Source organism: Lemur catta, chromosome 12 (genome assembly GCF_020740605.2).
Source record: "Lemur catta isolate mLemCat1 chromosome 12, mLemCat1.pri, whole genome shotgun sequence".
Taxonomy (NCBI): Eukaryota; Metazoa; Chordata; class Mammalia; order Primates; family Lemuridae; genus Lemur; species Lemur catta.
In genome coordinates this window covers 49,002,431-49,029,830 of record NC_059139.1, presented here as the reverse complement: position 1 = coordinate 49,029,830, position 27,400 = coordinate 49,002,431, and the positions used below count along the sequence as shown (strand labels likewise).

At 34.6% G+C, this 27,400-nt stretch overlaps 1 protein-coding gene across 1 annotated transcript; it reads right to left on the bottom strand.

Moving 5' to 3' along the window:
* Positions 1-330: 330 nt before the first annotated feature.
* AGGF1 (angiogenic factor with G-patch and FHA domains 1) lies at positions 331-27,400 on the bottom strand. Its single transcript, XM_045566435.1, has 14 exons — positions 26,822-27,400; positions 24,919-25,021; positions 23,412-23,611; positions 22,423-22,587; positions 20,011-20,199; positions 15,974-16,304; positions 14,496-14,607; positions 14,037-14,088; positions 12,938-13,039; positions 11,862-12,027; positions 10,027-10,109; positions 6,365-6,492; positions 4,219-4,318; positions 331-2,647 (listed from the first exon to the last, which is right to left on the bottom strand). Exons 1-14 carry the CDS (start codon positions 27,041-27,043, stop codon positions 2,447-2,449), a joined length of 2,154 nt encoding a protein of 717 aa, XP_045422391.1. The 5' UTR covers positions 27,044-27,400; the 3' UTR covers positions 331-2,446.

Below are 27,400 nucleotides of genomic sequence, written 5' to 3'. Positions count from 1 at the left end.
TCAGACAGTTTTTGATTTGGGTTAACAATAACTTTTCATAAGTTCATTACTAAAATAACAATAAAACACCAGAAGTAAAAATTATTTCAAAGTTCCTCTCTTTGAGGGTAAGAGTGCGTCCTCGAGCTACTTAATACTAGAAAACAACTTCTATTTTATTCTGATATTGATGGTTTCTTCTGTTCTTCTCACGTTCTGGCAGAAATATGAGATATTAGATCTCTTAAAATTCAGTAACTTGTACCTTCACTTAAACATGTAAAAACTACTAAATTAGTAAATTTTTACTGTGTGAATAAACTAATATTTAAAATATTAGACACAAAACAATTTTATGCAGAATCCAAATTGTACATAATTCACATTTATGCTTCTAAACAAGTAGAAGCTCACATCTGTATTACTTTTACAGTTTACAAAGTGCTTTTTATATACATTTTCTCATTTGCTATTCAAGACAAACATATGTGATATTCTTATTTTACAGATGGAAATAAACCCAGACATTATTCAGCACTTTAACCACTATATAGTGTAGCCCTGAGACTTTAGATCTGCAGAAGGGTTTAATAATGGAAACACCACATATATTTCAATTTTTATCACCATTTTCAAGTTTCCTATTTTCTTAACAAAAGAAAACTATGAAAAAAGTCTTTCCCCATAAAATAATGGAAAATATTATAGTCAGTCTATATGAACCCAATGAGTAAGGTTCACCAGAAGCAAAATCTATTTGGGGGGTTCTATATTGTTACCTATACACAGGGCAGCAGCACCAGAACTACATTAGACCAATACTTCTTTTTCTATTTTAGTGAAAATAATGCAGGGCACTCCTGCTGCCTCAAAGACTAATGTTCATATATTAATGTATGTGCTAAACTGTGTAGGTGGCCAGGAAGGATACAGAAAAAGACTTCATCCAAATTTGGAGTTATAGGGCCTGATTATCCCAGTGTAAACCTTACAGCGACTTGACAGTTTGTTCATATCTCTTATCTTTAGTCACAATTTATTTCTCTTTCCCCGTTTCCCTTTCTCCAGAAGCATCTTATACTATTTAGACTAGAAATTCCAATAGGTTGCCGTTCTTTCTAAATTATCTTCACTACTTTAAAATTTTTATTTTCAGAATTTTCCTTTCCTTATTTCTAAATCTCAAAGACATTTCTTATAGTAGATGGGGAGCTATAGCTTATATTCACTGCCAGAAAAGAGTCTGTTCCAGTGTTAATTTCCCAGCAAACAGCTGGGAGAAGAGGTGAAAAGAAAGGAAAAGAACAGTAATAGCTGGCAGAGCAGTGACACCTGCACCCAGAAAGCTGCACTACAGTTCAATACTTGAGGCTCTCCTTTGTTACTGCTCTGCTGACTTTAAGAGGAAAATTCCAGCTGGTTGCAAATTCAAAGCGTATCAGTATGTTTAAATTATTGGTTCAACAAATCATTCCTTTTAATTTTATAATGTTTTTATTGCATTTGGGGACATGTTTAATAAGTATCTTGAGCTTGAGGCCTTGGCTAGGTATTCCTTTCGCACCAGAAATCAGATTTCTCTGGCACAACTCCATTGCCCGCAATGGTATTTATCAAAACTACAAATGCCAGCACACTGAATATTTCAATACTGTACTCAGTTGTTCATACCTAAATATCTCCATTAGCTATGAAACAAACCAAAGGTAAATGCTGAATATATAGTACAATCAACAGATTCTTCACAGAAGAAAGCAATAAAAGACTAATTTACTACAACATGTCACCTGTTCATTAGTTCTTTGATAATATTACTTAGGCTATTTCAAGGATAATACAATTTATGCACCACTACCCATGTTTTCTCAACATTTTTTATCTAGGTTCTAAACGGCTTAAACAAGGATGTGTACAGTCAGAATTGTTTTTATAAACTTTTGATGTTTCTTTCTTTTCCTGTGCACCTTACAATAATGAATACATGGAAACGAGAACAAATATACAATTAAGTCATTAGTGGCTATATGAATTTTGCTTGTATGGCTACTTGCTTATATGGATGTTGTAAATGACAAGATAAAATAACAAAGTTTGATAAACTCTTCCAGAAGACAAATATACAATTAAGTCATTAGTGGTTATATGAATTTTACTTATATGGCTAGTTGCTTATATGGATGTTGTAAATGACAATGTAAAATAACAAAATTTGATAAACTTTTCCGTGTCTTGTGAACTTTAGTCCACTTACTGCATAACTTGATTCAGTCATTATTTATTAGTTTTAAAAAATGATTTTTAAAAGCTGTAAACCACACTTTATTACACATTTCTGAATCATGAGAGAGTAAACTGTGACACAGTTCCTTTGTACCACTGAATCTTTTGGGGAGAAAAGTTCTGCAATAAAATAAGAGTTTCCAAACTCTTTTTTAAAAAAGATTAAATACTGTTCTATGATTAACCATCATTCGACAGTCCCTTTTACCCAAGGCATGGTCCCTGGTGAATCTTTTTGAGGTTTAGTTTCTGGGAATTTTTCAGCAAACCTCTCTCGTGCTTTGTCCCAGTTTTTTTTGCTCTTGTTTTGGAGAAGATGGACATCTTCAATTGAGGATGGTTTGCCTGTCCCCAAACCTGCATGTGTTCGCCGAAGCTGAAGCTGGATCTGTTACCAAAAGTTAAGCAGAAGACTTATTTTAGAGTCTAAACTCATTGAAATCTGCTGTGTCCAACTTGGTACTTTAACTATAATTTGTTGATTTATTAAAGATTTATGCAAAAGAAAAACCTGTTAAATGCATCAAATACATAGACGAATATACACACTATCAAAAATGGAACTTTAACTTATTTTTCTACATTGTCTTGCCTATTAATAACAGGCAATTCTACAGAAAATAAGGTGCTCCTTAAACAGCAATCAACAAATTTAATTTACATGCAGAACAGAACTAGAAATAAAGGCAATGGACATATTTAAACCTACTGTCCTATCCTCACTTAAGTAAGTGAACAAGTAGGCTAAACTTTATAAGAGTTGTAATGAGAATTTCATTATTTTCCTAACAGAAGGGGAGGCCTTCCCAATATTTTAAGAACATTAAAAGCTACCAGTTACTGAATGCTTAATGTAAGGTACCATGCTTTAGGGACTTTATCTTCAAGACATCCCTGAAAAACTGTTCTTCTAATTCCCATTTTTACATAAGAAAACTGAAGTCTAAACCTGCCCAAAGGCACACAGCTAGTAGATGGTAAGAGCACACACTCTAACTGAGGTCAGACTACAAAACTTTTGTTCTTTCCATTGCCCCTCAATAAAAATGAGAAAACTAGTATATACTCACACTGATCAATCTATTATTTCTTTAGGTACCAAGTAGTTATCATGAAAGTTCTGTAGTCAGGTTACTTTTTAAAGTTTTTGTGAGAGATAACCCAAACCTCCTATGAACTACGGGACTGTAGAATTAAAACACTATTTTGTTTCCCAGATATTACTCTCTGTATGCATGTTCATGCTCTAATTCTTGAACCTAACAGATTCTGTACTAGCTATACAGAAACTGCCTGTCACTGTGATTGTTCCTGCAATGTTCAGTACCAGGTATAGTAAAGAAGTCATTAAAAACAACTAAAAGGCCAGGCCTAGTGGCTCATGCCTGTAATCCTAGCACTTTGGCAGGCTAAGGGAGGAGGACTGCTTGAGGCCAGGAGTTTGAGACCAGCCTGAGCAAGAGCATGATCCAGTCTCTGCCAAAAAACAGAAAAATTAGCCAGGCGTGGTGGCATGTGTCCGTAGACCCAGCTACATGGGCTGAGGCAGGAGGATGGCTTGCGTCCCAGAATTTGAGGCTGCAGTGAGCTATGATGATACCACTGCACTCCAGCCCAGGCAACAGAGAGAGAGAGAGAGACTCTATCTCAAAAGAAAAAAAAAGGAAAAACAAAAACAAACAAAAAAACCCAACTAAAAGACAGAAGAACTTTTGGCTCAGGAAACATCACCTACTATCCCAGCTTTGATGTAGGAAAAAACTCTAAATAAGGCTTTCTAAAAACATAAAATATAAAACACACATATATATTTGGTAATTGTGAATACCACAAAGGCAGTAATCATGTCTGTTTTGCTGGCTACTATATTCCTAACACTTAAGCAATGCCTGGCACATTATGTTACACAGTAAATGTTTGCTGTAAGAATGAATGAATGAAAGAAAATGCAAGTCTTACCGGAGTTTTCATTCCTCCACCATCCTTTCCCAGTCCCTCTCCTTTTTTCCAACCCATCTTCTCCAACATCTTCCGACCTTTGTTGCTATCAGTAATTTCACTTTGAGGAAAATTAAGAGGATAGCTAATTTACAAAAGATGTTTTAGGCCACATTTATAATAAATTCATGAATTAAAAATTGATACAACTACTTTAGAAAACTGGCATTACCTAATAAACTTGAAGGCACACAAATTCTACTCCTACACATACTACTTAACAGAAGAGCAGGTACATATGCATCAAAAGACATACTGTAAGAATGTTCTGGCCAGGCGTGGTGGCTCACGCCTGTAATCCTAGCACTCTAGGAGGCCGAGGCAGGTGGATCGCTCAAGGTCAGGAGTTCGAGACCAGTCTGAGCAAGAGCGAGACCCCATCTCTACTAAAAAAATAGAAAGAAATTATCTGGCCAACTAAAAATATATATAGAAAAAATTAGCCGGGCATGGTGGTGCATGCCTGTAGTCTCAGCTACTCGGGAGGCTGAGGCAGTAGGATCGCTTAAGCCCAGGAGTTTGAGGCTGCTGTGAGCTAGGGCTGACGCTATGGCACTCACTCTAGCCCGGGCAACAAAGTGAGACTCTGTCTCAAAAAAAAAAAAAAAAAAAAAAAAAGAACTAGAATGTTCTTCCAGCAAATCTAATAGCAACAAATTGGAAACAATCCAGATGTCCATCAATGGTTAAAATGGATAAACTGTAGTATAGTCATACAATAGAATATTACACAGCAATAAAAATAAACTATACCTAACAAAATGTGAGATAAAAAGAATACAGACACAAAATAAACATTTTGTTCCATTTATTTAAAATTTTAAAATGAGTAAAATTAATCTACTACTGTCAGACTGGTGGTTACCTCTGGGGGGGACAACGGGACAGTGATTAGGAAGGGCCACAAGGACGGTAAGGCTTCTTGGGTTACTGCAATCTTCTATTTCTTGTCCAAGAAATGTATATTCTGCAATGTGTTAATCTTATGATGTATCATTGAGCTATGTACTCTTTTTAGTTTAAATGTTCAGCCTATATCGTGCTTTGATAGCTATATACTTACGATTTATGTATTTTCTGTACATATGCTATACATTAATTAAAAGGGTAAAGTGAAATAAAACCTCTCACTCCCTAACTACATTTTGTCCTATGATTTTGTATTCTGCTAACTTAAGGATATTTTAATTTCATGTTCTATCAGATTATCTTTTCAGTTCTACAGAATGTGCTAAATTAGCTCTTCAATAACAATAAACCAAACATTGTCAAACCAATGTGTTTCATTATTTATTTCTACCTTATTTAACTCTAATGTGTGTTGCTTAGTGTATTGAACTTGTACTATCACATTGCATCAAATATAGCATTGATGATAGATCTGACTCCAGCAATTGTAAGATGCACTGTAATTTTATGTACCATTAAGAAAACACTGCCACCATTTATAATTGTAAAACTCTATCACAAGTAATATATCTTAGAATCAAAGAAATAGGATATTTAATCAAAATTTTATAATTAGTTACCAGTTCTACATGGAAGATTTAAATTTTAACTAAACCCAAAAGTTATATTCTGAGAAAGGAAAAAAATTTAGCTAGTATATGATTAAATGCAGAAATATCACATTGTAGGCCTCAAAAATCACATTTTTCCTCTATATTAAAGCTACTTTACCAAGAGAAAATAACTGAGTCAAAGAAAAATAAATAAGAAAACAGTATTTTAGGGTCAATAAGAACAATACTATTTGAGTGTTAAAATAATTAAAAAATATATCAGTTCATACCAATTTCTTACTGGTCCAGCCTTTTAGATATCTAGTATATAAAAGTACACTCACTCAATTGGGTGGTTAGAAGGTTAGCTATGCACATATGAATGTTTAAGTATATGTGCTCATGTACATTCTCAGCAATTTTGGGGGGAAATATGGAATTCTAATATTAGAGGAAAGTTTAAGTAGACTTAGTGTTTCCATCTTGCTCTGAAACCATTCCTTTAAAGGCTACTTATTAGAATATATAGCCCTGTAAGTCAGACCACCCTATGAATGTGATTATGGAACAAAGAAAGTTTCAAGCAACTGTAATTCAATACTTACGAATGAACAGATGCAGGAGCATCATCTCTTTGGAAAGTTCCTTCACTTCCAATCTGCTCTCTACGTTTTCCAGCTCTATCTTTATATTTTGGATTCTTCAATGCCTTTTCATCTTCGTAGTCTGTATTCTTAACAAACACAAAATACTCATTGAAGAAAAGAAAGCTGACAAATAAAAATACAATGTCTGTACATTTGCCTTACTTAGCAAATGTGGTTCAATGTGGCTTTTATAAACAAGCTATGATAGAAAGACAATTGTGATATCAGATATGCTATTTATATTCTATCTCCTTTAAAATTCTTATATTATTTCAAGTTATACCACAACATAAATGGTAAAAAGATAATATGGTGAAAATATAGTATATTTTGACTTAATGCTGTGTTCTAACATTGTCATATGAATTACCAGAATTCAAAGAAAAATACAGAACCCTTGAAGTTAGGGAAAAAAATCTATTTCCCCCTTTCTCTAAGGAACTGAAAGTTCCAAAGGACCTAGAATAGTTTGATACTGTTTCTTGGAAGGGAAAAACACAAAAAGACTTTTGAAAATGAGAAAAAGGCAAATACCCTTTTACCCTGGCACTAACAGCTTTTTGCTTCGATATCATTCCATTTATATGACTAATGTCAAGTTCCATGCTAGGGGATAGAATGCAAAGAAATTTATAATCCCAGAGGGAAGACACACGTAATCTTTAGCCTGCTACAGTATGACTGGTTCAACAATAAAGGTGTGACAGTGGCACAAAGAAGAGGCAGTCAGTTCAGCTTGGGGCTCCAGAGGTTTCCCTTCCCTTTTGCTATTACTTATTGACCTTTATATAAAAAGAATGATATTCATGCAGACACATGCTAGGGACTGGAGAGCAACTCAAGGAAAGTACTACAGAAGTTTTTACTTAATTTTGCTTTTAAACAGAGAAGAAAAATATAAAATTAACTACCCTAGTGAGTTTTTCCCCCAGAAGATGATAAAATTGAGTTAAAATTTGAGAAAATTTTCATCTCTCTTTATATGTCTTCTATTTTCCTCCCAAATTGGCCTACCCTGACATTTTTTCTATTGTGATCTCTCTCTTAGTAAAGCACCCAAACAGCAAAAAATACGATTTTGCAGAAAAATGTTATTTTTTGGCAGCAATTTCTTTTTCCACATTTTTACGAAGTACAAAAAGCACTGAACAAATATACTTAAGGCCTAAATTCTACATCTAGCTTTATTATTTAGTAGCTGAGGATCCTGAGCTTTAGTTTCTCAAAAGTAAACTGGAAATATTATTTACCTTCCTGGTCTACTCATAAGAGTAACTGGTAACTTTTTAAAACTGCTTTACTGAGGCATAATTAACATACAATAAATTATGCATACTTAAGAATGTACAAGATACTTTTGAGAGATCTATATACCTATGGAACTACTACTACTAGGCAAGATAAGAAACATATCCATGTCACCCAAAAGTGTCCCTGTCCCTCTTTGTAATCTAGCTCTCCAGACCTTCCTTATATATCATTCCTCCCCCATGTCCAAGCAACCACTGTTTATCTTTCTGTCCCAATACATTAGTTTGCTTTCCTATAAGTTTATATAAATGGTGCAAGTCAGTTCTCCCCTTACTTATAGTTCTCAAAAATAACTAGCATATGCTGGAATGCAATATCCTGAGATAAGGAGGGAATAGCTGGAATAGCCAGGGCTCTGTTCTAGTCCCCACCTAGAAATGGATGACCTTCAACATTTTTTAGCCCAGTGAGTTATACGGCCCCAGGGTATACAAGTCAAGGGAGGCTGCTTTCCAGGGTCCCTCATCTGCTGTGCCAGTGGGACACACAGTCAAGGTTCCATCTGCCCAGAAGGCAGCTTGCCTGGTTCACAATGAATCCCAGGCTTCTGTTGTCCATTGCTGCCTATCTGTAAGTAATAAATCTGCTTCATGTTGCATATGAATGTGTTCTATCTCATAGAACTCAGAAAAGCTGGAAACCAGTGCACAGGGAACTTGCTCCACAAGTGGAAGCATAGTGCATATATACTCGTTTTGTCTGGCTTCTTTTACTCACCATAATTATTTTGAGATTCATCCAGGTTGTAGCTTACATCAATAGTTCCTGCTATTTAATTGCTAAGTAGTATTTTACCATATGGATATATTATTGTTTGCTTATCCATATATGATGGACATTTGAGCTCTTCCCAGTTTTGGGCTATTACAAAAAAAAAATAGCTACGAACATTTGCTTAATAGTCTTTGTATGAACACGTTTGCATTTCTCCTGGGTAAAATCTTGGAATGGAATGGCGGAGTCATATGATAGGTATACACTTAACTTTTTAAGATACTACCAAACTGCTTTCCAAAGCAACTGTACCATTTTACATCCCCACCAGCAACGTGAGTTCTAGTTCCTCTGCATCCCTTCTAATATTTGTTATAGTCAGTTTTTAAAATTTCAGCCATTCTAATAGTAGTGGTATCTCACTGTGGTATCTACCTGCGGTTTTAATTTGCATTTCTCTAAAGACTGGTGATACTAAACAACTTTGCATGTGTTTATTTGCCATCTGTCTATTTTCTGTGGTGGAATGTCTACTCAAATCTTTTGCCCAGTTTTTAATTGAGTTGCTTTCTTATTACTGAGTTTTGAGGGTTTTTACGTATTCTGGATATGTCTTTTATCAGATATATGATTTGCAAATATTTTTCCCAGTCTGAGGCTTATCTTTTCATTCTCTAAAAAGTATCTTTGGAAGAGGAAAAGTTTTCAATTTCGTGGAAGTGCAAATTATCAGTTTGTTCTTAGGGATTGTGCTTTTGGTGTCCAGGTATCTTAGAAATCTTTCCCATTTTTTAAAAAAGGGTTCCTAAGAGTTTTAAAGTTTTAGGTTTTACATTTATATCTATGATCCATTTTCAGTTCATTTCTGTATATAATAGGAGGCATGGATCAATGCTCTTTTGTTGTTGTTTTGCATATGGACATCCAGTTATTCAAGAACCATTTCCTGGAAAAGATCACCTTTTCTCCACCAAACTACCTTCACATCTTTGTTGAAAACCAGTTGTCCATATATGTGTATACATGGCTCTATTTCTGGCCCCATTATATTGTTCCATTCATTTGTTTATCTTTATGCCAATATGATACTGTTTTAATCACTACAGTTTATAATGAGTCTTGAAATCGGAAGTATTAGTCCTCTAACTATGTTTTTCAATGGCCTCTTTTTTCCCCCAGAGATACGGTCTCGCTATGTTGCCGAGGCTAGAATGCAGTGGCTATTCGTAGGCACAACCACAGCTCACTGCAGCCTCAATCCTGGCCTCAAGTGATCCTCCCACCTCAGCCTTTCAAATAGCTAGGATTACATGCACATACCACTGCTCTCAGCTACTTGAATGGCACCTTAGTGCAAGTTTTTTGAAAACTAGAAATTGCTATTCAAATGTTGGCTATTATCCATTTTTTTTACTGCAACCTCAACAGTTTCTTAGGTTATGAATATCAGAATAAATAATAGAAATCACACAAATTTCAAAATCATACTAAGTAACTTTATTTATATATAAAATATACTCAGCATATCTAAAGGCATTTTTTGCTCAAACCCAGATATATAGCTTAATATTTGAAACAGTATTTAACATCCTTACCTGTAAACCATATTTTACTCGTATTTTTTTTAATTCTTTTCGCCTTTCCAACTCTTTTTCCTCCTTAGTTAATGTTGGACCAACTAAAAGGAAAAAAGTTTGGTTAAAAAAAATGCATTAGATCTCATTTGTAGAAAATATTAATGATATTTAATTAATAAAATACTAATAGTAACCCATTCAGATTAACCAGAAGTTGAAATCGACATTAATATAAAGCAGGGGTCCCCAATCTTTTTGGCACCAGGGACTGCTTTCGTGGAAGACAATTTTTCCACAGATGGGAGCAGCAACGGGGGATGGATATGGTTTCAGACAAATTCTCACAAGGAGTGTGCAACCTAGATCCCCCGCACCCGCAGTTTACAGTAGGGTTCACACTCCTATGAGAATCTAATGCCGCCACTGATCTGACAGATGGCAGAGCTCAGGCAAGTGAGGCTAGTGATGAGGAGCAGCTGTAAATCCAGATGAAGCTTCACTGGCTTGCTCACTCGCCTCCTGCTGTGCAGCCTGGTTCCTAATAGGCCACGGACCAGACCCAGTCTGTGGCCCAGGAGTTTTCAGACCTCAGATATAAGGATCCTGGGTTGTGTTCTTTCAACATTTTGGTAACCAAACCTACTCAGAAAGTAATATAGAAAGATTACAGTATAGATACCAAAATGAACAATGAACATCTCAATTTTACATTATGATTATTATAACAGAATGTAAAATGCAGAAATAATAAGTAATTTTTCCAAAGGAACATAGGCATGTGCAAAATAAAAACAAAAGTTGCAGAATCCAAAATTCATGTTATTGTATAATGTGACATACTCATTTTTAAATTAGTATCAGAAAATAAAAAGTAAACAATGAACATGCACACTGGGCACCTAAGGGAAAAATTAATGTGAAAAAAAGATTATTTCTTACTAGTTCAAAGTATCTATTTAAGTTTTAGGAGCTTTAGATGGGTGGGTTTAAAGCACAACAGCAATATCTTACAGTGCTATTATAAAAAATAATGGTACATACAGACAATATACCAACACAAACAATCAATAGGACAGAAAACTTAACCAATAATCCTTAATGCCTTGGCCTATGATTTTCTATGTTAATATTATATGATAGGGTTTAACTGTAGATGACTGTTTTCATACCAGTAAACAGAAGTTAAAAGGAAATCAACATTATAATTATGTCATAATTACTTTTAAAATTATTTTAATTGACAAAAATTGTTTATATGTAAAATATGAATTATACATATGTAAATTGTATATATGTAAAAAATGTATATATGGTATACAACATGATGTTTTGATATATGTATACATTGTGAACTGGATAAATCAAGCTGATTAACATATGCATTATCTCACATATTTGTCATTTTTTTTTTTTGTGGTGAGAACACTTAAAATCTACTCTCTTGGTAATTTTCAAGTAAAATTATTCTTGAAGGACATTTAGCTACCACTGAAGTCTACTTCAAAAGCCTACTAAAATAGCACTAATCAGTCTCTTTTCTGGTCAGAAAGCAATCTAATGCCATAACATCACCTAGCTAAATTACTACATAGAAAAATCAACTATAATCATAATTTATAAGACTAAGTCTCAAATTTTAAATATAAGTTATTTCTTAAGACTCATTTGATAATATTTACTGAAATATATCTCCCTCCATTATTATATCAATTATATCCAAGGCTGATGGCTTTGTATAAATATATCTCAATATGGTATCACATCAAAAGCCAGTAGCTGACTGATACTTTTTTAGAACACTCAGAGAATTAAAGCAAAAAGTTATACCAATATGTGACATATACTTCACATACCAAAAGATTCATCTTTCTTATCAAGGCGAAGGTGAGCTCTAACCTGCCCTGGTTCACAGCCATCACAGGTATCACTGCCAGGATGAATGTGAAAGGATAACACGGTTTCTCCAATTTTCACTTCATCTCCATGCTCAAGTACGTAAGGGTCACATTTAGTTTTTGGCTAGAGAGGAAATATTTTACAAAATAGAAATCCAAAATAGTTGGTTATTTTATGTCTACTGTAAGTAATGTCTGACTATAATTTCTAAAACATATCTCAAATGGTTCTCAATGAGATAGAAACACACATGCACCTATTTTCTCAACTTGAGAGATGACCCATAAAAAAGTTCTACTAATGGAGAAGATAGCTGAACCAAGCAACTTGTAACTTTTATCTTATCAAAACCCATCAATCTCCCTATCTCCATGTAATCCTATCAGAAATACTCAACACTAGACCTCAAACAATCTATTAACAAAACAAGTAATCACCATGGTAAAAAAAAAAAATGAAGTGTTAAGAGAAGGGAATAAATGCATCACATCTCCCTTTTTTCCCCTTTTCTCTTGATATTTCAGTTTTATTTCATTTTTTATTCTTATAGACTAAGAATAAGGCCTCCCTCCTTATCTCCTCTTTTCCCTCTCTCCCCTCTTCCCATGTATTTTTTAATTATACGCCAAGCACTTTGCTATGTGCTGGGGATATAAGCACTAACTAGACAGACATAGCCCCTGCTTTCAAGGAGTTTCCAGTTTAGCAACAATTCCATTAAGACAATTTTTTAAAAAAGGAGGAGGATCTCTAAAGTTGATATAAGAGCATTTACTCTGAATGGCTTTACAATGCATTCATATCTAAAAATAAGGCATAGATATATAACTAGAAGTCAAAACTCAACAGCCAAGTATCCTGATTATATACTTTTTTAGATGTCTCTGGGAGTTCCTTTTCCAAATTTCCAAATAACACAATTGGGCTTGACTCTAATCTGAACCAAATATCTATAATGACTATGGCCTTCAGGAATAAAAAATTTCATTTGTTTTAAAAATAATGTGTAGGTAATTAATACATATACACTCACCTGAAGAATCTGTTTTCCATTAACAATTGTGCCATTTTGACTGCCTTGATCCACAAGGACATAACTTTGTAAATCATGGTCAAAATAAACTTCTGCATGAAACTTAGAAAACAAAAATCAAGCAATTATAAAGAACTATGCTTTTTTTAAAACTATGGATAACAATTTCTCTATGGTATGATGTGAACTTTAGTCCCTAATAACTTTTAATATTTTTAATATGTTTTTCTGAATACAAATTATTATATGCTTCTGACAGTAATATAAAGGCTATAGAAGAAAAAAATTATCTATAATTCTACCTTTAATTACCATTAATAATTTAGTATATGTCCCACCTCTTCTACATTTTTAATATAAAGGTTATACTACATATATACAATTTGAAAATTTTCACCGAATATCAGTATTTGTCCATAACATTAAAAATTCTTAATACAAAACATGATCTGAAATACTCAAGGCCAAATTCTCACAGAAATTTTCCAGATCTTTAATACTTGGGACTAATCATTCCCTCCTTATTCCATAGCACTTTGTTCATATATTCCTCTTATTTTGCTTCTTTGGCTTAACATTAAGTCATGAGGTTCACCCAGTTGTTGTGTACAGTTTTTTTGAAAACTCACTTGTTCTTTTTTCTGAAACCATTGGAAGCTCAACTGGGAAAAGCTGTAAACAAGATCCTTGGGTGGCAGAAGACAGACTATTCGTGGGTTGTAAAATACTCTGGGCTCAAAGTAACCACCTACTAAAGAAGCTTGAGCCCAGGTATGATTCATTTTTGAACTACCATAAAATGTAGCATATTTATTTCACTAGATAAATATTTGTTAAATAGGTACTACTTCAATAGTAAGATTAATCTACATTTTCTACTCCTGCTCCAGACTGTTAAAAAAAATAAACATAATTTAGTTTATTCAAAGTATGACAAAGAATTTTTATTTTCTCCAACACAGGAATAAGCAAATCTGCACTGTCTTCACTACCATTACTACACTTCCTATGAAATGGAGAAAAACCATAAGCTTTCTCCTGTAATGATGATTTTACAAATTACATCTAGGAGACTATATTTGAAAAATCAAGAGCTTACCTTACTGACACCAACTTCAGGGATTCGGAGAGTATGCTCCATATCTTTTTCTCTGCAAAGAAAAGCGTCTTTAATAATTTTTGAGGTATATTATATACTTGATCTTAGTCAAAAGGCCAAGAAACGATGAAGCGTATTATATAAATGCCACACAGAGTGACAAGGAAAGAATTTTTAAAAACAGATAATGTTAAAATGCAAGTCTATAAAAGTAAGTCTCCTGGTTATAGATTACCCAGTTTCCTTACTGCTATTCTAGATTTCCTGTGCTTTCACACAATAATTATTTGTTTACATGTCTTTTTTTTTCTTCATACTGTGCTTTCTTTGGGTAGAAATCTTGCCTTAGACCTCTTTGTATCCAGATCACACAGAACAATGCTTGATATACAATACATACTCAATAGAGCCTCTGTGAAATAATTGAAAGAATGATAGAATAATATTAACCATTTTTACCTTCCAATTGTAGCAGGGTTTACAGCAGTAATGATAAAAAGTGATCCTGTCTGCAACACTGGTGATCTAATAACAATTACTCTAATACATGGGGGCCAAATTTTTTCTTCATCTGTCAAGGAAAAAAGTGGGTAAACATTAATTTAAATGCTATGAAAAAAAATTTCATAGGGATACCTAGAAGATACCCATAAAATAAAATATACTGGTTGAAAATCTTAATCCTGACTAAAACAAGCTTCTTAAATTCTGCCATGTATCATATATATAGCAATGAGTAAGGCTTACCATTGTTATTAAAGTGACCAACATAAAGGTATGCAGCATATTTAGCATCTATCACAGTTATAAAACAATCAACTCTCTCCTTTTTAAGGTCTTAGAATTTGAAAATATCCCAAACAAATTTTCAAATTATTTTAAGTTACAAAAATTGGGTCCACTTTTTTTAAAAAAAGCGAAATTCCACTGAGAACAAAAGAACAAAATAAGTTAATAGACTACACAGTTGTCCCTTGGTGTTTGTGGGGAATTGATTCCAGGACCCATCCACAGATACCAAAATCCACAGATGCTCAAGTGCCTTATATAAAATGGTGTATATTTGCGTGGAACCTATGCACATCCTCCCATATACTTTAAATCATCTCTAGATTACTTACAATACCTAATACAATGTAAATGCTACGTAAATAGTTGTATTATTAAAAGAATAACAAGAAAAAAAGTCTGTACATGTTCAGTACAGACACAATTATCCATTTTTTTTCCTGAATATTTCCCATTTGAGGTTGGTTGAATCCATGGATGTGGAACCCACAGATACAGAAGGCCAACTGTAATATAAAATCCCGTGTTTTAAAAATGTATCTTTATATCTTCAAATAAAAAAATATTAGATTTACCATAATACCTATGTAACTGAATTTATGAACTACACTTTTTAAAGGCAACTTGCCTTTTCCCACTTAGTTACTAAAACAGACTACAAATATCTAGCCCACTAAAACAGACTTAATGTATACTTTAGGATTAGAATGTAGGTAGCTTGGTTTTATGTTCTACTGATTCAGGGGCAGGGAACCTTTGGCCTTCAGGCCATATATGGCCTTCTGGATCCTTGAGTGCAGCCTTCTGACTGAATCCAAATTTTACAGAACAAATCCTTTTACTAAAGGAATTTTTCTGTGAAGTCTGGATTCGGTCAATGGGCTGCACTTGGAGATCTGGAGGGACACATGTGGCCTTGAAGCCACAATGAAACTTTCTGAAGGTCCCAGTATTAATATTAGTCATTTATTCACATTCTACTCTCTAAAAATACCCAAGTGGTAGCCCACATAATTTTCAATAATGTCATTAAAATAATCTGTTTACTCTTTGATAGATATACTTACTGTGTGAGTCACTAACAATTTCAATTGTTTTGCTCTTTTATAATTACCAGACTTAAGTTAAAACAATGATTATTTACTCACCTTCATCCTCAGTATCTTCTGCAGTTACATGGTCTTCACTGGTAATGTCTTCGTCATAACTATCTTCAGTCTGAGAGTCTGTAATTTCACCTTCCTCTGGCTCACTATCAGTCTCTGTGATTTCCTCATCTTTAAGTGAAGTTGAATTAGAGATGCTTTCATTATGAGGAGATTCTGCAGTGTTTCCACTAATTGGAATAGTGAATTCTGGGGGACTATTTTTGTAATGATTGTCTACTTTGGCCTTCTTTTTCACCTTTGCAAAATTTTCTCCTTCATTGCAGCTTATATGTTCTACACTGGAGACTTTTTGATCTTCTGAATTCACATCCTGGAGAAGGGTGAGTAATATAGGTGGGAACATGGTAGAATCATCTTTTTTTTTTTTTTGAGACAGAGTCTCACTCTGTTGCCCGGGCTAGAATGGGTGCTGTGGCGTCAGCCTAGCTCACAGCAACCTCAAACTCCTGGGCTCAAGCGATCCTTCTGCCTCAGCCTCCCAAGTAGCTGGGACTACAGGCATGTGCCACCATGCCCGGCTAATTTTTTTTCTATATGTATTTTTAGCTGTCCATATAATTTCTTTCTACTTTTAGTAGAGACAGGGTCTCGCTCTTGCTCAGGCTGGTCTCGAACTCCTGAGCTCCAACGATCCGCCTGCCTCCGCCTCCCAGAGCGCTAAGATTACAGGCGTGACCCACCACGCCCAGCCCCTAGAATCATCTTAAACACAGTATAACATCACATCAAGTTTCACTGAGTTAGTAAAGATAAATGTACAGTAAAATAATAATAGTTATAATCTGTATCCCCTCTTCCTCTCATGTTCCTTTTATTGGTTAATGATATTATCATCCTTTTATCATCCAAATTAAAAATATTATAGTTATCTTTGACACCCCCTTAACCACCATATGAAATTAATTATTACTAAGTGCTAGAGAATTCATCTATCATGTATCCCAAATCTGTCCCCCTATCTTTTCTTAAATGTTCTAACATTCCCAGTCCAGGCCCTCATCAAATATGCCTAAAACATGTGATAACCTAGACCAATGTTTTCTGATAAAAATATAATGTAAGCCATATTTGTGCTTTTAAATTTTCTAGTAGCCACATTTAAAAAAATTATTAATAAGTGGATTATATCCATTTTTGTACTAAGTCTTAAAAACCCAGAGTGTATTTACACTTATAGCACATCTCAATTTGGACTAGCTACACTTCAAATGCTCATTAGCCACACATGTAGCCAGTGGCTAGCTTACTGGATAATGCAGGCCTAGAGTACACATCTACTATAAGTTTTCCTTCTAAACTTTTAACCAATTATCAAGTCAAAACATAAAATACAGAATTGATTTCACTTACAATATGAATTTAAAGACTGAAATGTACCCAATGTAGCAAAATTATGCTTTTGCTAAAATGTAGTACTTTACTGACTTCATAATATACAAAAGTATGAAGCACAAATTAGTTATATCTCTTTTATCCCCAAATTTCAACATACAGAGCATAACTGTTATAAATTTGTTGTACATATATAGCCAGCATGCCTTGTAGTAAATCAAGAAATCTATTTTTAAACACAAATAAAAATTATATATTTTTATCATGTACAATATGAGGTTTTGAAATGTGTACATTGTGGAATGGCTAAATTAAGCTAATTAACATGTACAGTCCCTCACATACCATTTTTTGTGGTGAGAGCACTTAAAATTTACTCTCAGCAATTTTCAAGAATACAATACATTGTTATTAACTATAGTCACCATGCTGTATAATAGACAAATCTATTATTTTAGCCTTACAAGAAGCAAAGAGTTATTTTCCTCTTTTTCCTTTGGTTTGTAATATACTCTCAGTTTTCTTTCTACAACAGAGCAACATGATGAAGTGAATTCATATGTTCTTCTGTTATTTTATAAAATATGAGAGCATCTCATACACATATTTTTAATAGCAACATAAATTCAGTTTGGAGACTGGCTAAACATTCACAGTGTGATAAACTATATACACTTGAAGCAATACAAACTCACCAAGGACAAGAACAAGGGCAAGGAGCTGGAAAACTATGAGGAGCTTTATAAGCCTCATAAATTATAGCAAAAAATTTCCCTACCTATATATACTTTTGAAAAAAGCAGTTTCCAATCTTGTATATTTTATTATTACTACTAATTGCTTATTGACAACATATGCAGGAGGAACATAAGTGAAACTGCCAGAGGTGTTACTTTTTATAAGCTATTTGCCAATACACCATGTTAGGTATTAAGAGATAAGAAAGGGTGTTTACACACGGGCATTGAGGCATATATGTATATTTCAAGTTATTTACTGACATCTCCTCACACTACTGTCTTCCTTCCACATGCCCTTTACTTCCAAAAAGCATGGCTCAAGAGTATCTTTAAAAATAAAGAAAATGATGAGTATACTCTAACCGGTCTCTCATACTTTCACAGTTACCTTTGAGAATCCTCAGGGAATTCTCAAAATTCGATCAGGATTTTTCTTACATTCCTGTCCTGGAGTTCATGTATTTTCAAAGAAGGATGGTAAAGATAAGCAGTTATGGGAGATAGGCTGGACCAAAGTATCATGGAATGCTTTGTCAGGAAAGGCCATCTGTGGGTCTCTAAACATTCTTCTCACTGCCAGGGAGAGGTGCTTTCACAACCTAGCTTTTCAAACAGTTCAACCACTGGAAATAGTCATGAGCCATTAAAATAGAGGTCTTGAAAGCAAACAGAAAAATAATTTTTTGTAGTTTAGTCACATACTCCTCTATTCCTAGGTACTGTCAGTGAAAAACAGAGTAATACTTGAAACAAATCAAATAGAGAATAGAAAATAAATCCAACAGAATCCTAATTCTACATGTGAACTTTAGAATTTAGTATTATTTTAAGAATTTTTCTCTGCTTAAGAAGAGAAAAACAGGAGATAAAATTTCAAGAGTTAAGTATCATATAGTTGCCACAATTCACAAAATTTCAATACAACAAATAAGCCTACTTTCCTGACTATAAACCACCAACCTTATCTGTTTAGGGAGTAGCAAGAACATTGGTAACATGTTTTTTTTTTTTTGAGACAGAGTCTCGCTCTGTTGCCCGGGCTAGAGTGCCGTGGCGTCAGCTTAGCTCACAGCAAACTCAAACTCCTGGGCTCAAGCGATCCTCCTGCCTCAGCCTCCCGAGTAGCTGGGACTACAGGCATGTGCCACCATGCCTGGCTAATTTTTTTTTTGTATATTTTTAATTGGCCAGATAATTTCATTCTATTTTTAGTAGCGACGGGGTCTCGCTCTTGCTCAGGCTGGTCTCGAACTCCTGACCTCGAGTGATCCACCCGCCTCGGCCTTCCAGAGTGCTAGGATTACAGGCGTGAGCCACCGCGCCCGGCCAACATTTTTTATATTTTCCTTCTTTCAGTTTAACATTATATCAGAATGCATATCATAAACATTTTTAAAATTCCCTTTATAAAGTACGATTTGAATGCTTAAGTAATATTTTTTCAATTACATGTACCACCATTTTCTTAACCAGTATCTTGCAGGCCATTTAAACTTTTAATCCTAATAAATATGTACCTCACTCCGTATTTGCCAGCAATAGGTTTTTTAAAAATGTTTGCTAATTTAGTAGGCAAGAAATTGCTCAACATGACTAAGAAAGTTGAACCTGTCTACCTACAAATTGTATTTTTTATTGTGAGTTGTGCACTGACATCAACTTAACAATTGAGGGTCTGAATGTTGTTCTTCCAAGTTAAATATAAGATATTCTATCTGCCCTAAATCTATCTTCTTCAAATTTTAAGAAATGCCTTCTATTTCCAGTGACCGAGAATTTGTGAAAAAGTCCATGTTTGCTCCATCCGAAATCTCCTTGGGGTTGGATACTGACATCTTATCTCAATGGATATGTTTAAAATATAGAGTTATTGAATGATTTTCAGTTTCCTTAAAAATTTTAGTTAATGTTATCATGATTATGCAAAAATTATGAAGACATTACCTTTTCTTCATTTATTGTACAAGAATCTGGATCCTTTCTTTTCTTCTTCAATTTTTTATCTTTACTTTGTTTTGTGCCAGAAGTCTGATAAGGTTGCAAATCTACTCGAGAATGAAACTGATATCGACCACTTTCCACATCACAGTAGTAGTAAATTCCAGTGGAAGGATCATAATATAGTTGATTTTCCTTTCAAAGTTAAGAAAACAATTAAGTTCTACTCATGTAAGATGAAATAAAAGAGATACGTCAAATGCGTTCAAATACAGTTAATGTTTCTTTTAATAACAATAGTATTTTCAGAACATAATAAAGATAATATAATAAAAAATGCTTGTAATTTTCCATACTTTACCATTATCTGCTCTAATTTTCCTAGTGTTAAAAATGAATAAATCTAAATATTAAATGGAATCATTAGAAATTGCCAATACTTGACCATCTTTTACACACAATGGCAATTCATAGGGTTCAGCTGAACGTGTCATCAAAGAATGATGACAAAAAAATCTCTTTGAAGGCGTGAAAACTAAGACATGCATAAGGAAAAGCTGACCATATGAAAGCAATTCAAGACTCATTATTCTTATGATTGTGTAATAATGGTTTGGTAGTATAAGCTCCCAAACCCTCATCTCAATGTCACAAAACAAAGATTGGCCTTTTAGAGTTCATTACATAAAAATCACTGAAGAAAAATCTGAAAATAAAGTTAGGCTCATAAATACCACAATGTAACATTCTATAGAAAGAAATCGATACACGATTCCCTCTTCATTAATTGATTAATTATACAGTAAAGTAATCTTATGAGTAAAACAGCCATGCAAAAATGAATTTTGGCAAATTATGGATTAAAAACTAGAGAGAGAAAATTATGTAATCACCTGCATTTATATAGATACTGGCCAGTACTCCATAACCAAGATTTAACTGAACAGTCTATATTTTATTTACATCATAAATCCATGCAGACCAGACCTGGAAACATCTTATGATGTACTGAGATTGAGCAACTAAAACTTCCTGAAAAAGAATAATTTATTTTTCTAATTGTTGGTACTATTGCAATTTATCATCTTTATCCCATGCATTTTGCAAATCTCTTAGAAAAATATTTAGAATTCTCATGATCTTTCCCTTAACTAAGAAACTGAATGGAAGATTTACAATCTTTATTTCTAACTCAAACCTTTCTAATCTGCTATGTCTGTCAACACAAAACATACACTTTCAAAATACAAGAAAAAAGTAATTAAAATAAAATGAAAACTAGCACAATAAAAATAGAACACAATGAAGTCCCTAATTTACTCAGATATATAACCTGTCAAATATAACTATTTACAGAGCTGATGTCAGAAGAAAGGATACAGAAAAGAAGGTCGAAGAATGACAAAAGCTAATGTCTACTTGGAAACACTGTTTTCCCAGAAACCCAGTAGGTAATAGCTACTACCTTTGGATAAGAATTTAAATATTAATTTTCTGGGTATCAGCATTGTCAATTAGCATACTCCTGTGAAAGAAAACCCTCTCTTCACAAAGGACTTAAAAAATTACAATGTCTACTGTGTGCAGATTGACAAGCTAATGAAATCTCTTATTTAGTACTATCATTAAGTTCCTTACACTAGTTAACAACAGCTTCAGTAACTGGAAGGTTGAACACCTACTCCACTTTTGAGCACCACATTCTGTAATTCCCTAGGGGACTTCAACGATCTAGATTATATTCTTAGATCCTTAACATTGAGGTATGAGGGTGAGTTTCATCATTTTCATCAAATCTTGAATGAAATCCAAATAAGAATTAGACTTCAATATCCGTATAGATCAAGAACTTTATTTTCTGGTTATGTCCTAGTCAGTTGTCCATTGTATTTGTGACCACCTTAATTCTCCAGTTCTCACTGTTAACAGACTGATTTTTTAAAAGTGAAATGCTTAAAAGACACAGAACATAAAACATTGACTAATAATAAACACAAGAATTCAAGAAAAAGTCTCCCGGTGTGGCATAAAATGGACTCATAAAAGTATTTGAGACAATTTTTAAAAATCTCACCGCAAGCCTATAATTAACAATCTCACTTCCCTAGAAATTCTATGAAAAAAATATTAGTTTAGGTCCTTAAACGTTTTATAAGAATGTAGTTAATTATCTACTTTTATTAATAAAAGCTCTAACATTTTTGTATGTTACTTCATACATAAAAGGTTATTAGGCCACTCTAAAACATTAATCTATAATAATCACAATTAAAAACCTAGATGTGTAGCATCATAAGCTATTTTATAATTCTTTTGTCAAATAGCTTTCTGCTTTTCTTATTTCAGCTTGGGGTTTAATATTTGGTGTCAGGCACTAAGCATATAACCATACAGTATTAAAAGGTCTGAGATACTTACAGAATCGTAATAGAAACCAGTGCTGTGGTCAAAATACAGTCCAGTATTTTCATCATAACTAAATCCAGTCTGTGATACAGCAGCTTCTGCTGCAGCTCTCAAACTTTCAGCTAATGAGGAACCTTCTAGAGATGTATCTTCTGTTGCCAATCCAGACACTGGCTCCTACAGAAGACAGTCATATCAAATAAGACAAAAACTTCTGTATATCAATTTAAAAGTTAGTAGAATTTGAAACAATAAATACTTAGAACTACATTTAAACAATGACTTCAATTTCTATAATGGAAAAGGGTTACAATCAATTACAATTTTAACTACTTTTAAAAAATATTTACTAGTGTGTCAGTTAATTCAACTTTGACCCAGCTTTGAAAACACTAGAATGGCAACTATTTAAAAATAAATGTATGATACCATAGAAAAGCAATTCACAAAATACAGACCTTGAAATATTCTATATGACAATTATCTAGATTCTTCAATAATTACCTGTTCAATGGGGAAAAAAATTCAGAAAGAGAGATAGAGGTGAAAGTTACAGATTAAATGACATATATCATACACGGTGGGGATCTTGACTTAAACAAACCGTAAAAACAAATTTATAAAACAGTTAGGGAAACTTGAAAAGTGACAAGATATTAGACATAAAGGAAGCATTAAAATTTTTAGGTGTGAACATGATACTGTGGTAGTTGTCCAAAGTTCTCTCTCTGGTTGAGTGAAAATATACTGACAGATTTTGTTTTAGTTTATGTATATTATAAGATTTTAGAACATAATGTCACAGGAACACAATTACACATAAAAATAAGTTGCTAATTTTTGTTCTTCAAGAACTATAATATTCTTTGCATAATTATACATAAGAATGTTTACAATCCTTGTGTATGTTGTGATGGACCAAAGAAGTCTACTTTTCTACGTCACAACAAAGAAGGACAAGTTCTTGAGCATCAACAGTTTCATATTTAGCATTTTATTACCTGGGAATTTGAGGCAAAATGGTCTTGTCTATATTGAACATTTTCTGTTCCATCAGTACCAGTGTAGGAATCATTTTCTATTTGGAACTGGTCATTAGAATTAAAAGTAGCAGCTTCAGTATCTTCAGCTTGCCGATCTGAAAGTTCAGTCACTTTATTTGGAAGACTAACATCATTATAGTATGCCTGATAATAATAATCTGTGGCAAAAACAAATTAAGTGATGTCATATCAGAACAGTATAGATAAAAAGGACTTAATTTCAAAACACTGGCACTAAACACAAACAGCACATATTGCAAAATAAATCACAATTTCTACAATTGTACACATTTTAAAAGATTAAAACTCATGGTGCAGATACTTCTGCAGAAGTATATATCTTTGATCTTAATGTCTCCTTTAATACTCCAGCTGTCAAGCTAAAAAACAAAAGGTAAGATTTCGATTTTCCACAGCAAGATTAAAAATAAAATAGGTAGACAGGTTGTGTTCTGTCAAAAAAAACTTAGCAACTCTTAATAATTTCTAACCACATACCTTAATATTGCTTATCAATTGACAATGAAATAAAGGCAAAGTACCAGGGGTTGATTTTTCTGTCCAATTTCTCTCCTGATGCTGACATTTTTTTTTTTTTTTTTTTTTAGAGACAGGTTCTTGCTTTGTCACCCAGGCTGGAATTCAGCGGTACAATCATATCTCACTGCAGCCTCAAATTCCTAGGGGCTCAAGGGATTCTCCTGCTTCAGCCTCCCAAGTAACTAGGACTACAGGCACACACAACCAGGCCCAGCTGATTTTTTTTAACTTTCCATAGAGACAGAGTCTCTCTGCATTGCCCAGACTGGTCTCTAACTCCTAGGCTCAAGTGATCTTCCTGCCTTGGCCTCCCAAAGTGCTGGGATTACAGGCACGAGCCATTATACCCAGCCCTGATGTTGACTTTTAAAAAAATACATCATACAGATGTGTGAGGTTAGTACTATTGCTATGTTTAGCAATTTAGCTAAATTATGTCCTGAATAAATCAAGGCAAAACTTCATGGGAAAGATTACTTCTTCTTGTGACCCATATATATTAATACTAAAACTTGCTATCTATCTATTATTTTGCCTTACAACATAATGACACTGCTGAGGCCATGGTAAACTGGCATTGTACACAACGCTAAGGGGAATGCATCAAGAAAATACATGCCCCTGGTCACAAGGAAGCCCAGATATGAAAATAAATGGTTTACTGCACAGCAAAAATTACTCAGTGAGTATGCCACAGTGAAACACATTAGTAACATTATAGAAATTACAGCACTGACAATACATTTCTACTTTTTCCACCAGAAGAGCAAACTGATTATCTGAAAACACCAAATCATACAGAGAAGTCAACGTTCTAATGGTTCTCATATTTATCTAGATCTTAGCCTATTTTAAATTTAAAGAAAACTCTATGTTAACATGATAAGAATAGTATTAGGATATCCTCACAATAAGAGTTGAATACCTGAGGTGGACCAAGGAGTGTGGTTCTCTGTTTGTACTTCTACATCAGACTTTTTATTATCTTCATTTCTCCCACAATGGAGTATTTTACTGAGTTCTTCCACCTGAAAGAAAATAGGAAAAAAAAAATGAAAACAAGGAAAAAGAAATCATGTAACAATCTAATAATATATACCCCATTCTCCTGCTATTACAAGTAATTGTTTTTCTTGGTAAAAGTTTTAGAGAAATGCCAAGAGCAACTCGTTTCCTAGCTTTCTTTTTAAGTTTTTCGTATCACTGAAGAAATATTTAGAAGCTTGTTTTTTAGTTTGTTTTATGCATGTAGCAGGCATTGTCTCACACTGAAGTCCTGGCTGACTAAAGTTTATTGACTGAGACAGCCTCTCATGTGCTTACGGGCATTTCCACACTGTTGCTCTGGCTTAGACAGCATCCTTCCAAGGACATTTCGGTGCGTGAGGCACATGGAGGACAGATGCCCCTCTCTGGTAGTCACCTTCTCTCTTCCCTTCTACTGCAGTTAGTCATAAGACTACTATTTAAAGAAAAATGTGCATTGAAGATTTTAAGTGGCATTAACATATTTAAGTGAATAGTTAATTCCAGGTGGATGGCACTGAGTGGTATTATATAATTCAGTAGGAATGGGAATTTGTGGTTTTTAAATTTTCTAATTTTTCAGGGAGAACTGCTGACCTTTTAGCATAAAAACATTTTTTTTTTTCAGAAATAAAGGATCCTGTTTCACAAAGTCCCTTTACTCAATCTGATTTATCAAATTAACAGTAATAACCAAAACAGCTCTTCAAAGATTAACAAACAATGCTTTCTTTAGGATCTCTAACACAACCAGTACTTTACCAATTTAGAATTATAAAAGGGTTTTTAGAAGGCTGTCATAGTTTGCTTCCCTCCCGCCATAATTTTACCACATTTATATCCTTCTAGGACAGTTTTTATATATTATACATGTTCAAGAAAGAACTGTTCAGAAAATAAAAACTTTCTATAATGTCATAATGTCAAGAATTTTGTATGGGCACACAAAGTCATTGCAACTCAGCAGTTATTTTCATAGGTCATTTAGTAACAAAGCAAAATAGTCTGATGACGTTTTAGTATTCAGCCCATATATGTGGTTTCAGGAAATGTACCAATAAATTCTGAAAGACTAGACAACAGTTGAAATTAATAACTACGTGGAAATAACTTGGCAAAAGAGAGTGCAACTGCCCAAAAGATCAAGCAGCAAAAAAATATTAACCTCTTTGTGTTTTCTTTTAATGTGACAGTTTAAGTATCTGTCGTTACTGTGTATCATGAAACAAGCTGCTTAATGTCTCCACAAAAATGGTTATATATTCCTTGCTTCTACAAGAAAACTGAAGATGATAAATGCCCAAACAGCAACCTTACACATGTAAGCATTCAACAGCGTAAAACTGTTAAACAGTATGCTCATGTCTATCTAACCTTCACAACTGTGTGCTAGCATCATCCTCATTTTATGGGCAAATGAGGCTCAGGAGTAGTTTACACATAGGGTGAGTGGTAGAGATGGGATTCTGATTCAAGTTCCGAATGTGATCTATAATAAAATATTATAAATGCGCCTATTGCCAATGGGACGTTGGCACAAGTGAGAATGAAGTAACGTAAGCTGAAGTACTTAAATTCAATTCACGCCACCTGCGGGGCACTTATTTAAATCAATAACCTGAACTCTTGGGTTTGCTCCAAATGTACTTGGAATTATAAATGCGCTGAGCTGTTATTTATTTATTTCAGGTACTTTATAAAGTAGTTTTGAGCCCTGCTGGGGACCCTTCCGACGCTATCAGAGGCTTCAAAGGCCTCGCCTCCGGCAGAATGCGGCGCGGGGCTGAAGGCGGACCGCGCACCTGCGTGCGGAGCTCCTGGTTGTTGCTTTCGGCGCTCTGGTACAGCCGTTCTGTGTGATGCAGCAGCTTCTCGATCTCCCGCACCTGCCGCTTGCAGCTCCGCAGTTCGCGTTCCAACTTCTCCACCTTCCGCCTCAGTTGGGCTAGCTCAGGCTCGGGGGAGGTGGGCGGCGACAGCGACAACGAAGGCGACGGCGGTGGAGACGGCGCCTCGGAGGCCATGAGGCCAGGCGCGAGGCGGCCCACGGGCGCGGAGGGCTGCGCTCAGGCCGAGACGGGCGCGGGCGGACCGAGAGGCCACGGCAGCGTGCGGGCAGCGAAAGGCGGCCTCACAGCCGGCCGGCCGCGGTGGCCCCTGGTCATGACGCCCTGAAACTCGTCGCCTGTAGCCGACCGGGGCTTCGGGCAACGACCGAGAGGACGGAAGGCGGCCCCGCCGGATCTGCGCGACCTTGAAATCGGAAAACTTTACTGGTAACTACCTTCCCCAGCGACCGAGACAGCGGGAGGAGCGCTGGAGAAGTAGGCGGGCCAGAAAAGCACGGGCCACAAACGCTCGGGCAGTTCCCGGGCTGAGCC